Genomic DNA, 14,813 nt, shown 5'->3' with positions numbered 1-14,813 from the left:
AAAAACTGCAATATTGTGAAATATTTCAGACACAATTTCAGTGTCTGTTTATATATTTTATAATGTAATATCAGCAAAGATGAATTTTCAGTATGGTTACTCCAGTCTTCAGTGTCATGATCTTTCTGAAATCATTCTAATATGATTTACTGCTTATCAATATCAAAAATAGTTGTGAATATTTTTGTGGAAATTGTGAAAAAAAGAAATCTCAGGATTCTAGAAAATTCCCCATTGTTTTGAAATAAGTCTTTTGTAACAAATGCATTTACTGTCACTTGTGATCAATTTAATGCATCCTTGCTGAACATGTATTCATTTGTTCATTTTGAACAGTATTGTATCTGGTCAGCATGCTGTGTAGTGTAGTACAACTACACACCATGCCATGCCACTTTTGGACTCCCTTCTATATTGTGTTAAATTAAAACTCAAAGTCCTCTGAATATTATCAGTTCAAGGGAAAAACGTTCTGGTATTGGAAAAAAGTTTGCTGCTGCTTAAAATAGAAATTCAAGTTACAACAAAAGCAGAAATGAAAGAACAAACTGCTTTATCCATGTATGCCCCTCTAAGCTGCATTCCACAACTAACTATTAGTCAGGATTAGATACAAACTGGCCCATTTTAAACAATGACCTATTCTATATTTATTGGCCAGCTACCTTGACTGAACTGTTAAATTTCTTTTAGACATTCTCATCTCTTCAAATGCAAACTTCAGGTGGATGGTTCAACTTCATTATGGAGATTGAACGCAAAAGCATTAGACATACAATAGACATCTTAAAAATCAAGTTTATTTCTTGAAATTTGTCCAAGACACTGGAGGAATGTGTATCCAGTGTTTTGAGAAAGAATCATGTTACAATTACCTGTGTGTGTATGTTGAGGTATAGTTTAATCACTATTAAAGCCACTCTTAAATATCTAACAATACAGGAGGAAATCTCCTTAAAAGCAGTAGAGGGGGAAAAATAAAAATAAAAATAATAATAATAAAAAAAAAAGTCATCAAGACTTGCCACCAACGTTTTAATGGACAAGCTTACAATCGTTTAGAAATCCCTTTTCATCTCACCTTGAAGCCATGCAACTTTGCAACACAGAGCACAGGTGACAGGAAAAAAAAAAAAATATATAATCTAGAAACACTAAAGAAAAATGAACCAAAACTGTTTATTTGGAAAGCTCTGAGCCTAGATGTGATAGACACAGCCATGATGTAAAATACAACCATACAATACATTAGAATCAAAAAGGTACCAAAAAGTACAGTAAAAAAATAACACTTCCATCTCTGGAAATGTAAAAAGGACACAAACAAAAAAATAAAAACAAAAACAAAAAAAATTATAAAACAAATGACAAGTGACATTTGCACCCCCCCAGTTCCTTATGTTTTCTGTACAAAATGAAGCAGAAGTCCAGATTCTGCCAGCTTCCAAAAGTAAAAGACCCCAATGTTCACTGTGACCAGACGGCTGGTTCCTGCTCGGTAGCTTTACGACCTTTAAAGAGAAAACACTGAGACTTAGTTGCTTTAAACAACATTTACTATACATGTATTTTGAAAAAAAAAAAAAAAAAAAAAAAAAAAAAAGGTGAAGAGATGGGGCCTATCATGATCTACCACTACAACCCTACCAGATCTCGAAAACCCTCCCCAAACGGATTCGTTCTATCTGCCTTATAGTTCGGCTGGGTAAATGGAGATGAATTGGTAATGGAGCGACACAATCAAATTAACCTTACCATGAGTGGTGGGAAAAAATAAAAATTCATACCTGAACTACACATGATCAGTATGGCTTGTAGCTACTCTGGTGAGCCCCACGTCTTGGAGTTTTTCCATAGCTTGTATTGCCCTGGTCTAGGGGGGTAAGAGAAGAGCAGAGAAAGGAACTTGAGTCCCTCGTATTCACAAGAACCCAACGGGGACGGTGGGGAAACCCCAAGGTCAATCAGTGCTTACTATAGTCATATCCACCGCCGTAGTAGCCTCCAGAGTAATCGTAGTTGCCGTAGCCTCCGTATCCACCATATCCACCGTAACCTTGCTGTCCTCCGTAGCCGTAACCCTGGTTGCCGTAGCCTTGATTCCAGTAGTTGCTGTAGCCCTGATTCCAGTTCTGACCCTGGCCTATAAAAATGAAACACTATTTTAAACACAGCATATCTGTAAGGGACTTAAACCATGAAGCAACTGATCTCTACTTAAGCTTTGGATCTGAAATAAGCAAAATGTTTTACGATGGATTAAATCTGAAAACTTCCCATGTATGGAAAAACTAAATATCTGCATGCAAGCAATAAATTCAGAATGAGATTGTATTCGTATTACAAATGTTTAATACTTAATTTACAAGACATTCAGATTCAGCAGATTAATTTGAATCATATACAGATGCACAAGGGCAACTGCACTGAGTTGTTTTGCTGTTGTAGATCAGTGTATATTTGATAAGCAGACGTTATCTGGTCTAGTAAACTTTACTCAGACTAAGGCAGCCTACAGTTTGAGTGGCAGATGAGAGTCCAATAGGAGATAGACATTCAGCTTTACTAACCTCCACGCCCCCTTCCTCTTCCTCCAAAGCGACCTCCATACTGCTGCTGCTGGTACACTTCCTTAGGCTGTGCAATCTTAATCTCGCACTGGGAGAAAGAAAAGACAATTGAGTGAATAATGAAAGAGAAGTCATAACAGTAAAACATCTGCACATAATACCATTAAAATCAATACTGAACATAAGTAGATTACGGAATATCATAAGAACATTGCAATTACATTGCGTTGATGGGAAGTATAAATGGATAGCAGAATGTCAAAATCTGAAAAACTCTAGATTTAATCACAATTATCAGTAAATTCAAAGTGAATGTCACACTGGAAACACTCACAAGGCCTTCTTTTCCATTTGTGTCCTTGGTTCCACTGACGTTGTGATATTTCTTTTCCAGAACTTTCTTGACAGCATCTTCCTCCTTGAAGGTAATGAAGACAAACCCTCTCCTCTTGTTTGTCTTTGGATCCATTGGAAGTTCAATAGTCTCAATCTGTAGTGACAAAAAAACAAAAACAACAACAACAAAAAAAATCAATCAAATGCACAGGTTTAAAATGCGGAAGCAACACCTACAGACAATGTGCAAGAGAAAGAATTGGCAATATATACTTTATCATTCCTTTAATTTTAAAAACACAAATGAATGCATATTTCCAAAGTAAAACTTGGGATTGTAATTGTACACATTTTTCTCAGCAGGCCTAAAATAAAACAAATTTAGAAACCTAAAAAAAAAAAGGAACAACTCCAATACCTCGCCAAAGGCACCAAAATATTCGCGGATCCTCTCTTCCGTAGTTTCAGGGTTCAGTCCACCAACAAAGATCTTCTTAACAGGTTCTTTCTTCATTGCCATCGCTTTTTTAGGGTCAATCTGTCGTCCATCCAGTCTGTGCTCTTTTTGTGCTAAAACCTGTGCAAAGAAAAGAAATCTGTGAGTCTTCGATGGTTAACTACATCACAAGACTTTAGGTTTTCCTAAGCACCAACGCTTACCTTATCTACACTAGCTGGCTCTTTAAAAAGAATAAACCCAAATCCTCTTGATCGTCCAGTGTTGGGGTCCATTTTAATGGTGCAGTCTGTCACCTCTCCAAATTTAGAGAAGTAGTCTTTAAGATCCTTTTTACTAGTGTCCCAGCTGAGCCCCCCAACAAACATTTTCCTGAGGAAACGAAGCAGGAAAAATGGTGAGACCAGGAGGGGGCGTGGTAGCGCAGATTTCACAATTTCCCAATTTCTTGCATTAAAAAAAAAAAAACCACTTTCTATTAATAAACGTAAATAAAAACGACAACACAATACAGATGCGCTTTAAGCACATAAAAATATAGAAACGCTCGCCCAAGGAAACAACAGTATGCAACAGTGAATTTTAAAAAGCCTCTTTATGCTCAATTCACCAAATTCGCCCATCCCCCTACAAAAGACACATGGCGCCAACAAAGACGGAAGGAACAAAGGATTTTATGTCCGAACATTTAGCACAATTATTCCACTAACATACCCCGCATCTTCCTCTCCTTTGCTCGCGTCAATTTGCCCGCCGTCCGATGCACCATTTTCATCCTCATCCCCGGCCGTTTCGTCCGCACCGGCGTCTCCCTGCGCCCCGGCCTGCGCATTCCCGTTGCCCTCCTCGTACTGCCCGGCTCCGTTCAGATCATCTTCGCCCTCGTGGCCGTTTTCTGAGGTTTCCATATACTGCTGCTCGGCGTCTGACATGGTGGTAGTTGAATGTAAAAACCTAAAACTGCAGAAAATGTGAAACGGTTACAAAAGGAAGCGCCTTATATAACGCATATGCACCTCCATTTTGAACAGCGGCGCTTGCATTCTCATACGCAACAAGAATGTAAACATATCGTTGTCCTCATTCGTAAATACACAGCTTTACTGTCCTAGAATTAAATATGAGGATTAACGCAACTAAATACGCACACTGGACTAATAATTTCATCATTTGCTAGTAAATACTTTACCTTAAAAGCAGCAAGTGAAAAGTCTCCGTGGAACGCTTTCCGCGGTGTGGGCCCTTCCTTATTGCGCCGACAAGCGGTTGGTTTTATATTACTGGATGGAAGATAAAGGAATTTTAGTAAGGGCAAATTTGATTGGATGGCTTTGAACGCCTATCATTCTACCAACCAATTAAATATGTCTTTTAGACGTCACAGAAATCCTCCCCCAAACGCGCTTCTTCTGAACCTTCGTGTCGAGTGGGGGAAGAAGTCTTTGTTCTTGTCTGATTTATAAACATGTTGTTGACCACTTGTAAATGAAGTATATATGTATATATATATATATATTTTTAGAAGCAGTCTACAAAGACAATGCAAGAAACAGCCGTTTGTGTTTGTAATGCTTAATCAAAATAGTACGAAGACGTTACAACTACATTTGCAATAGACATTTGATTCATTAGCATGCTAACATTCATTTTGTTGTCGAGATCGGATAATTATCTCAATCTACTGAGTTATTCACATTAAACATTGATTGCGAGTTGAATGTTTATCGCCATTAGAAGGGTTAAATGTATATAAAAAAATAACACTATTTTATTGGGAGATGATGAATATGTAAGAATAGGTCTTCTAGTGTTGTAGTAATCGACCGACAAAAAGATACTGTAAATGCAATTTTGTCTTACCTTTAAATTAATCATGACAATTAAACATTTAGACAAGAAAATATTTAGCACAAAACAAGGGTTAAATCAGCATTGTTTATAAAGTACACTTTATTTTATTGCATAGCAGATCGAATATGGAAAAAACAACCAAACTAGATCAAGACAGTAACATGTTAGTAAATTCTTGTTGCTTGAAAAACAAATCGGTCTAGGCAGTAGTAGTTGGCTTCACTACTGTTCCATCAGATATTTTGGGCTTATTAGGGTTATTATTCATCAGCCAGTCAGCAAGCCATGTCTGTAAAGAAAAGTGATACAGTACAAAAATAACAGCGTATAGATAAATAATAAAACCAAGGCACAGTTGTTCAAAAAGTTTAATTGGAGTCTCGTATTTGTAAATCCCTTGTCTTGTAATCCATTTTACTATAGTGCCAGTTTTTCAAAGCAATATTAGATTGGATCACAAACATTGGGACTACAGGCTACTAGCTTAAGAGCAACAGATAAAATGTGATCCCATGCTGACTGTTATAAGTGTTTTTATTTGAAGAGAGAAATTAGCACAAATCAATACAGACATCCCTTTGCATTTTCAGTTACAGCCAAATGCCTCATATGACCCACAGCAAAAACAAGAAAAATAAGGAATAAGGGATGCAGTTGTTAGAAACATCTTTTAACTGTTTCAAATGTAATTACTATACAGTGATAAATGACAGCTTGTTATATATTCATAGCTGTTGGGGTTAAATGCAAAATATAAATATATACACTGTATATACACTACATGATGCAAATGTCTATTAATATTTATTATTGTATTATTTTAACCAGTTTTAAAGTGTTTGTTCCTGAAATCCATCCAGAATTAAACCATCACCTGGGATCAGGATAATCCAGATTTCTTTGGATCAAAGGTATCCCAATTCTAAAAAGTTTGAACAATACATACTTAAGGTTTGATTAAGATCAAAACCATGATTGGATTATGTGATCTAATCTGATTTCAGTTTACTTTTTTTCTTCTTTTGAACAACCCATTTTCAAGATTTGATCCAATCCGATACCTGAAATCCGTTTGAATTTATTTTGAACAACTGGGCTCAGGGTGTCAAAGGAAAGGAAATTGGAATTACAGTTTTTGGTGAAGAAATGATTCGCCCAAAAATGAAAATTCTGTCATTTTTTTGTCCTCATGTAATTCCTGTAGTTTCTTTTGGGAAACAAAGCATTATATATTTTAAAGAATCTTTTTAGAATTCCTTTTTATTGCTTTTATAAAAAGATACACTTACAAAGGGGTCCACTGGCTTTTTCTTGCACAGCTCTGTCAGTCCAGTGAGAAGTGTTGGGCTGACATACCGGCTCAGGTAATCTTTGGCAGCATCTCCCAAAGGAATGGGTTCAATCACAGCTGAAATAGATGACAAATAATAATAAAAGAGATATTTATTATGTTTAATCTTGTTCATTGTTAGATTCACTCACAGTTGGGAAACATGAACCGGATCTCCCTCTCAGCAGCAGAGAAGGATTCACTGCCATGCACAGCATTCCGCAGGTCACACGAGCCCAGTCTCGCTCTCAGACTGATGGTGACATGTTGATGTGGACCCAGTAGTGTATTTCCCAGAAAGAGGAAAAAAACATGATTTAGACATTGCAATGAACAATAGCCTTGTAAATTATTAGCCTGAAGTGCATAAAATCCAACAAAAGTATCCATTTATTTGGCCAGGGGTTTGAAAGGAACAGAAAATGGTGCACTGTGATAGTTGTCCCAACAGTACATGAGAATTTAGCTTCATAAGTCATCCATTTTATTATTAAACCACCTGCACAGAGAGAGATTCATTCATTGACATTCATTACCAGTCGGGATGCGTCTCTCTAGCCTTTATGCTGCTGACCGGTCCCATTATAGCTTTCCAGGTGGCAATAGCCTGGTGTCGGGCCAGTGCTAGAGCAACAACCGGTCCTGAGCTCATGAAGGCAGTCAGATGAGGAAAATACAGCTTCCCATAATGCTCAGCATAGAAATCACTGCATTGCTCTGGACTCAGCTGAAGTCGCCTTTTCTGTTAAATAAGAAACACAAGAAAGCAAATATTCTGCAGGAACTGTTTTTCATCATCCAGGCTGGCAACAAAATATGAGCCATTAGATGATATAATAGTATATTTCTGCTGTGGCTTAAAACTAGTTGCATGATTTCACCAGCCTCATAGTGCAAAGTAGTGGACATCAGACATCACGTGACTGTCTTGTGCTTCCAAAATGACAAATTTAGCTATTTCCTATATTCCAGAAACCATTTTATGGACGTAAAATATTTAATACAAATTCCACTTAACGTCACGTACCTGCAGAATTGTAAATCCAGATTGAAGAATAACGTCTTCTATTTCGTCAGTTTTATGGATGGCATCAGGTTTGATTAAAGCCAAAGTTCTCTCCACGAAGATACGAGGTTCTGGCATCTGGTTTTGAGGACTGTCGCTCTCCATTACTTTAAATCAGCTAGTTTTACACAATTTCACTGCAATTACTGGACTTTTTCCCGGTTAAATTCTAAGTTGTTTGAATTGGCAAGGCTGCATTTCTCAGTTATAAAGTGCAAATAGTCATAGTTACCAAAATACAAGCACAATTAACACGGTTTTCTTACCTACAATATATAAAAATAGTCATTTCATTTAGGCGCCTGTATCATGTCGCGTCCTCTGGGAAGAGTCGGGTTTGTTGTCCTTGTTGCTAGGTTACAGTTGCATAAATTACATTAAAATGCAGTAGCGCCATCTAGTGGCTTTACAAACCTATTTCAGTTACTCACATGGTTACATGTCAGTTCTTAGTTTATTGAAAGGCAGAGAAATTAAAGTAAACACAAAGTCAATTATAAATCTTTTTAAAACGTTTTTATTCAGACATTAGAAAAGGCTTTTATCTGGTTCCAATGGTCACCTGCCACACTCTGATCAGGTTGTCAGTGTAGCCAGCAAAGAGTGTCTGTGATGAGAAAAGAGAGGAATTATCAGGTATTGTTTTAGAAGCACTTTACTATTGATTTAAAAGCATATTACTGCCCCCCTCATATTTGCAGGACTGTCACCATAAGGTTTCAGATGTTATAAGTGATTGGGAATAATCAATGGGGAAGCTGCTCCAACCAGAATTTACAGCCATCAAATAAGAACAAGACACCAAATCAGTGAGTGATGAGATGCAAGTCCAGGAACTCATTCCAGGCAGAAAAGGTTGCTGTAAAACCCACCTGTCCATCAGCAGACCAGGCCAGAGAAGTGCACTGAGGAGGCTCAGCCTTGCTGTTGGTGGTAATGATGTCCTGCCTCAGCTCATCAACAATGATCTTGCCCTCCAGATCCTGTAGAGACAATACAGTCAAGCTTTGCAACAGCAGTATGAAAATGCTATTTCTGCTGAAGCCAATAATTCTCAAAAAGCCCTCTTTATCATCATAGTTACAAAAGGCACTGAGTTTCATCACTGAACCCTGTGCTCCCATATAAATGATTACTTTTAGTCACAATGAAATCAAAAATGAGAATTCTTTCATGTAATATTGCAGTATTATAAATTATTTGTCTGTACACTTTATTCATGTGCCCCCACAGGTTTTATCAAAATAACTTTTCCCTCCCTCTTGCAGCATTTCTTCTGACGCATTTATTGGCGCTAGGGCGGGACAACCAGTCACTCACATGAGATCCACCAATAGAAACCCACAACCATCCAATCATCCAGACAATTCCCCCATGAACAAAATCAAGTCCCCCAATTTTTTATTTTTCTCTTCAAGAAACTTTCACTTGGATATACGTCATTACAGGGAAGACACTAAATCATAAATCTATTTCATGCCAACTTCAAAATATATAGCCCTTTACATTGAAAGGGAAATTTATCTTATATAGGCTTTTACATTATATAATATGAATGAGAAAGGTGCATGTACATAAACTCACCCAGATCTTGATGCTTGGTCCAGTGGCAGCACACAGCCAGTAGCGGTTGGGGCTGAAGCAAAGGGCGTTGATGGTGTCACCACCATCCAGGGTGTAAAGGTGCTTGCCCTCATTCAGGTCCCATAGCATGGCTTGCCCATCCTGAAATATGAGGACAAACACAAATACAGATTGAAAAGCTAACGCACATTTATTCACCTTCCTAATGATTTCAAACAACTTTTTTTTTTTCAGTTCAGAAACAGCCTCTGTGTCATCACATGGAATGCAGATGGCGTTAAGTTTGGGTTTCATCATCTCTTTAACACTCGGACCTGACCAGGTTAATTTATTAATTTCAGTAGTGATAACAGGAAAAAGAATGCATTACCTTTCCACCGGACGCACACAGAGATCCATCAGGAGACACGGTCACTGTGTTCAGGTATCCAGTGTGGCCAATGTGGTTGGTCTTCAGCTTGCAGTTAGCAAGATTCCATACCTATAACAAACACACAAAATCAAACTGGATGCATTAGCAAATATTAAGTTGATTTATTCAAGTTATCCATTTTGTTCACTTGCATGTTAATGGTTTTAATCCATTACCCATCATAATTGCAGGACTTGTCAACAGAGCCCAAGAGCTCAGACAATAAGAATGTAATTTCTTTAATCACAGGGTAAAGTCATTGCAAAGACACAGATCAACAATTATAGTTTACATTAAAATGAGGTCTCACCTTGACCATTTTGTCCCAGCCGCAGGACACAATGATGGGGTTGCTGCTATTGGGAGAGAAACGCACACATGACACCCACTCAGTGTGACTGTCATCCTGTGGATGAAAGTTGAAATAAAGGGCTTCAGAACAGCACCAACTAATCTAAACATTAAAAAAAAAAAAAAAAAAAAACTCTACAGATTCCCTAAAGTCAAATTTATGACATCTTAAAGATCTTCAAGACCAAATAAAAGTAATGTTATGTCCATATAGAAGTTAGAACAAACCCATACAATCTCAAAATGAATCATGCATCATGTTTTCGAAACATGCTTTCCTGATAATGTTCAGAGCTCAGACACACACTGTTTGAATCAAGATTAAAGACATCTCTTTAGCAAAGCATTCACAATTCTTTTCGTAAGCTTGTACCATTTTATCTGATGAAACGGTACCAAATATACATGTTTATCTGTAGTCTAAAATACTATGAACATTAGCTACGCTAATTGTTTTGCTTCTTCTGATTCTATAGATTACAAATTGCACCAGCTACAGTCTGGATCCAGCCTTTGCAATGTTTTTAGGCGATGCAGTAAATTGCGAAGATTTCAGAGGGGGGCCACTTTGGATCAAAGCAATTTCAAAAATTATTTTAATATTGTCCTTATAATGTAATCATTATGAGCACAAGTTGTAATCGCTGTCCGACATGCGTTTCACCCCAAAATTTAAATTCTGTCATTAATTACTCGCCCTCATGTCGTTTTAAACCCGCGTAACCAATGAGGTTCACCTGTTCCTTCCGGAAGAGGTTTGTTCTTGTGCGTCATTCAGGTTCGGTTGAGCTTCTGCTTATGTTTGCTGATCAATGTTTACATGTTTAGTGAAGATGAACAAAAGTCTTACGAGTTTGGACAAGAACATGAAGGTGAGTAATTAATGACATTTTTTCTTTGCGGGGTGAACTAACCCTTTAACTCAGTGGTGTCCAATCCTGCTCCACTGTCCTGCAAAGTTTAGCTCTAACCCCAATTAAACACACTTGAAACAGCTAATCAAGCTCTTACTAGGCATACTAGAAACTAGTATTCTTGCTTTTACACCTGCCTGGTGACTACATGACAATAAGCACATAATATTAAATTATAGCTGTATATTACTGCCATATGGACATTACTTTGATACACATCTCTGACTGATGACAATAATACCTCCTAAATTGTAATATTGAAACATGGGTTTTCTGTAAAGTGGTTTTGAAACAATGTATTGTTAAGTGAATTGCCCATGTTTTAATCTAGGGCTGGACGATTATGGCCTAAAATTTAAAACCACGATTAACTGAACATTTTACCTCGATTTCAGGTAGAGCAATTATTTTGTTTCTGGTTTTTTTTCCTTCCCTTCATTGTTTACCGACAAGGTATGTACTGTAAATATGACTAACTATTAAAGGCGGGATATTTTCTATTGAAAGAGTGATCTGACATAACTGCTCACTATCAGCAGTTATTTTATCTATGGTTCGTAACATTTCTTACAGATTTCTGATCGTTGTAAATCAGATAAAGATAAATTAGTACAGTACCAATGTATGCTATAATAACTTTTGAGTTTCTAAGCTACTTTAGTGATAAGTCACTGGACAGCGCTGACAACTAGTTTCTGGGTTCCTCTCTGCTCGAAATAATATACATCCAATCGTCTAAAATCGCTCTAATGTCCAAACTGGAAAATACAACTGACAAAGTTTAGTGAAGACGCAAGGCTCACCGCTCGTGCGCCATCACTGTGTGTTGAACCGGTGTTCACCTCCGTGTTGCTTTTATGCCACTTTTTAAATACACTTTTTGCAGTTTAATAAATCACATTAGGCTGTACTGCAATTCCTATAAAACCATCCGCAAATTTAAGAAAATCTAATATTTGTTACACCTCTTAAGATACTTTTGAATTAAAACTATCACAATTTAAGACATTAAGAATTTTTAGGGACCCACAAGAACCCTGATGATGGGCAAGGCTCCCGGTAAACCACTCTGACATCATAGATGTCTACCTGGATGGTGTACTTGCAGACTCCCAAGGTGTTCCACAGCTTGATGGTCTTGTCTCTGGAACCAGACACAATCTGACGGTTGTCAGCAGAGAAAGCCACGCTCAGAACATCCTTGGTGTGTCCAACAAAACGGCGGGTTGTAGTGCCCCTAAGTGAGACAAAAGGACAAATTCAGACCAATTTGACATTTAGTAATAATGCTGTGATCTACATTCATTTTTAATCTGACACTCCAGGCAGATGAAGGCTATGGGATCATTCTGACCTTAAAGTTGGTTGCGAGTATATTGTAAGTTTATTGCCATTAGAGCTTCACAAGTTATTTAATAGATACAAATTTAACATTCAATTTAAAAAAAAAATAGATGCAAATATTTGATAAAAATCAACTCGAATAATTGTGTATATTATAAATAGCTAATAATTAAATGTACTTGTGATAAAAAAAAACGAAAGTGTTTTTCTGAATCCATCTCACAAGTCATTTTGTCATCTCAATTAAAAATTGGGCAGACAATTTTTTTTTATTTTTATAAATGACTTAGCACCACAATATTGACATTTTGGGGCTTCTTTGCCCTCTAATAAATACCCATGAGTCACATTCTGACCTTATGATTCAGTTATAAAATATTAAATTGTTAACAGAATAGGGTAAATTAAAAATGAAATGAGAAAACAAAAAAACAAAAAGCTCATAAAAAAAAAATATAAATAAATAAATCCAAGCATACAGTGCTATAATGAAAAAGAAAAAAAATGAAATAGAACTAAATATTTTCCTAATAATGTTTAGACTATTTTTTTTTTTTTTTCAGTATAAATAGGGTCTTTACACAAAACACTGTATGGATGCCTTTTCAATTTTAGGGTTGGGGTTACTCGCCTGAGGATGATCATATTTGAGGTCCATGGCATCTAAAAGAGCAAAAAACCCTGACATACAAAAGCACATTCTTTGGTACATAAGAGATTTAAGTTCAGAAACAGCCTCTTTATCATCACAGTGACACAGATGGCATTTGAGTTTCATCACCACTTCAAAACCAATGGATGATAGATTTAGAATGACTGCCCGGGACCCTCCTTCCAAATACTCACGTTGTCAGATCCCACAGGCGCAGGGTGCCGTCCCAGGAGCCAGACAGGGCGAACTGACCATCAGATGAGATGACAACATCACTCACAAAGTGGGAATGGCCCCTCAGAGCACGCTGGGGGATGCCATAGTTGGTCTCATCACGGGTCAGCTTCCACATGATGATGGTCTTATCTGCAAGGTAGACAACAGAATATCACTCACCAGATCTTTGACTTTCATTTGCAGATTTTTGACAGCTGGTGGCATCTTACACTCTAGACAGGTACACTGGCTACTAACGTACACTGCTACTGCATTATGAACCTTTCCGGTGAATATAAACCATAATCTAAGTTTTGATGGTGCAAAATAGTGGTTTTCCACAGAACCAGAGCAGAATGGACTAATGCTGCCTTCACGTGCTATCGGAAATTTGATAATTCCCACTTCTGAAGTCGTGATTACGAGCTCATTGAATTCAACTTTCGAAATTGGAGGGCGTTCCAGTGCAATTTTACCTAGGAAACTCGCATTTACTATAATTCCGAGAGCAAGTGAAGGCAGCATTATTATTCAGGGTAATTTGCCCATGTTTTAGGAAACTCATTTGGCTCCAGCGCGGCTCTATGGACACTTACCCCGGGATGCGGACAGAATCATGTCGGGAAACTGGGGTGTGGTGGCGATTTGGGTGACCCATCCACTGTGACCCTTAAGGGTACCCCTTACTGTCATCTGCTCGGTCATTTTGGCGCAGAAAAGAATCACCTATAAAGGTGGATGGAGTTGGATTTTGTCGGAGGTCCAAATCCTCCCTATCTCTCACACTGTGGCAAGAGGAAAAGGAAGCTGCACACCGGAAGCAAAACTCTTGAGGGTGAACCGACTTCTTCAGCTTGCGTTCGCGCATGTGATGACTGATGTAAACAACTTACTGCCATCTAGTGTGTGGATTACGGGGCACTTCAAACAAAGTACTGGTACTGGTTTGAAGGCTGTCATATTTTAATAAATGTTAATAAAGTCCCTAAAAATATGTAGTAATTAAAGGAGCATAGCTGCAATGTTTAGAATGTATAAGTTATATGTAATATGTGCAAGTTACTAAAATGGTGTAAAGTTAGTGTATGTAGAGGCCCTATTGGTTAATTCTTTTATACATATTAACATGAACAACGGCAAGAAAAATATACAATGCAAACAGTACATTAAAAATAAAAATGTATTAAATGTCATGCTCTGTACTACAAGCCTTTTTGCTTCTATTTTAATAATAATAATAATAATAATAATAATAATAAAACAACACCACAGTGTCGCTTAACCTATACTAAAAAAACAAAATAGTAGCATACTTAAAAATTTGGTTTGGAGCCAGGCCATTTAATTTATGTCCTTAATAATTTTAATGATTGTATAATATATGCGTAGAGTAGACCATTGCTTAAATTAATGTTAACCCAGGGCATCATTACAAGTTACTACATCAAACTTTTTAGCTAACTTGTAGGCCTAATATTTATTTATTTATAATAAATAGAGATAAAAGACTGAAGAAAACACAAAGGACAAGGAACAAAAGAAAGAAAGAAAGAAAGAAAGAAAGAAAGAAAGAAAGAAAGAAAGAAAGAAAGAAAGAAAGAAACAATATTGAAAGAAAACAGGCTAATATCATTGGTCTAACAAGGAATATAATTTCCTATACTGATGAATTTCCATTATTTGTATGGCAAAACATCCCTTGTAATGTTTATTTCAGATTTTTCTCATGT

General features: G+C 37.0%; 3 protein-coding genes across 4 annotated transcripts; all 3 read right to left on the bottom strand.

The window, feature by feature from the left end:
• Positions 1-846: 846 nt before the first annotated feature.
• On the bottom strand, positions 847-4,667 carry hnrnpaba (heterogeneous nuclear ribonucleoprotein A/Ba). 2 transcript variants are annotated; one of them, XM_067382132.1, is made up of 9 exons: positions 4,553-4,667; positions 4,078-4,323; positions 3,567-3,735; positions 3,325-3,483; positions 2,905-3,060; positions 2,571-2,658; positions 1,976-2,143; positions 1,788-1,873; positions 848-1,511 (listed from the first exon to the last, which is right to left on the bottom strand). In XM_067382132.1, exons 2-8 carry the CDS (start codon positions 4,293-4,295, stop codon positions 1,803-1,805), a joined length of 1,029 nt encoding a protein of 342 aa, XP_067238233.1. In that variant the 5' UTR covers positions 4,296-4,323; positions 4,553-4,667; the 3' UTR covers positions 848-1,511; positions 1,788-1,802. The 2 variants fall into 2 exon arrangements, with proteins under 2 accessions (XP_067238238.1, XP_067238233.1); XM_067382137.1 differs by lacking the exon at positions 1,788-1,873 and having other exon boundaries at positions 847-1,511.
• A 659-nt stretch (positions 4,668-5,326) lies between these two features.
• On the bottom strand, positions 5,327-8,078 carry nme5 (NME/NM23 family member 5). The gene is made up of 5 exons (XM_067390395.1): positions 7,572-8,078; positions 7,081-7,286; positions 6,697-6,797; positions 6,504-6,622; positions 5,327-5,503 (listed from the first exon to the last, which is right to left on the bottom strand). Exons 1-5 carry the CDS (start codon positions 7,713-7,715, stop codon positions 5,414-5,416), a joined length of 660 nt encoding a protein of 219 aa, XP_067246496.1. The 5' UTR covers positions 7,716-8,078; the 3' UTR covers positions 5,327-5,413.
• Positions 8,079-8,092: 14 nt separating this feature from the next.
• rack1 (receptor for activated C kinase 1) lies at positions 8,093-13,889 on the bottom strand. Its single transcript, XM_067390382.1, has 8 exons — positions 13,680-13,889; positions 13,062-13,233; positions 11,961-12,108; positions 9,917-10,012; positions 9,565-9,675; positions 9,195-9,335; positions 8,483-8,593; positions 8,093-8,217 (listed from the first exon to the last, which is right to left on the bottom strand). The coding sequence occupies exons 1-8, from the start codon at positions 13,786-13,788 to the stop codon at positions 8,152-8,154; spliced, it is 954 nt and encodes a 317-aa protein (XP_067246483.1). The 5' UTR covers positions 13,789-13,889; the 3' UTR covers positions 8,093-8,151.
• Positions 13,890-14,813: the final 924 nt, after the last annotated feature.

The sequence above is a fragment of the Chanodichthys erythropterus genome, chromosome 1, assembly GCF_024489055.1.
Source record: "Chanodichthys erythropterus isolate Z2021 chromosome 1, ASM2448905v1, whole genome shotgun sequence".
Lineage (NCBI taxonomy): Eukaryota > Metazoa > Chordata > Actinopteri > Cypriniformes > Xenocyprididae > Chanodichthys > Chanodichthys erythropterus.
This window is presented reverse-complemented; position numbering and strand designations above follow the sequence as displayed.

Coding starts and splice junctions, on each gene's coding strand:
- rack1 (XM_067390382.1), bottom strand. CDS start 13,788: ATGACCGAGCAGATGACAGTAAGGGGTACCCTTAAGGGTCACAGTGGA. Junction 9,676..9,916: donor GCTGGGACAAAATGGTCAAG/GTGAGACCTCAT, acceptor TGTTTGTTATAG/GTATGGAATCTTGCTAACTG. Junction 8,594..9,194: donor GACCAAGCATCAAGATCTGG/GTGAGTTTATGT, acceptor TTGTCTCTACAG/GATCTGGAGGGCAAGATCAT.
- nme5 (XM_067390395.1), bottom strand. CDS start 7,715: ATGGAGAGCGACAGTCCTCAAAACCAGATGCCAGAACCTCGTATCTTC. Junction 6,623..6,696: donor CCGGTTCATGTTTCCCAACT/GTGAGTGAATCT, acceptor CATCTATTTCAG/CTGTGATTGAACCCATTCCT. Junction 5,504..6,503: donor AAAAGCCAGTGGACCCCTTT/GTAAGTGTATCT, acceptor TTTTCTTTACAG/ACATGGCTTGCTGACTGGCT.
- hnrnpaba (XM_067382132.1), bottom strand. CDS start 4,295: ATGTCAGACGCCGAGCAGCAGTATATGGAAACCTCAGAAAACGGCCAC. Junction 3,061..3,324: donor ATTTTGGTGCCTTTGGCGAG/GTATTGGAGTTG, acceptor TTGTCACTACAG/ATTGAGACTATTGAACTTCC. Junction 2,659..2,904: donor CAAATGGAAAAGAAGGCCTT/GTGAGTGTTTCC, acceptor TCTTTCTCCCAG/TGCGAGATTAAGATTGCACA.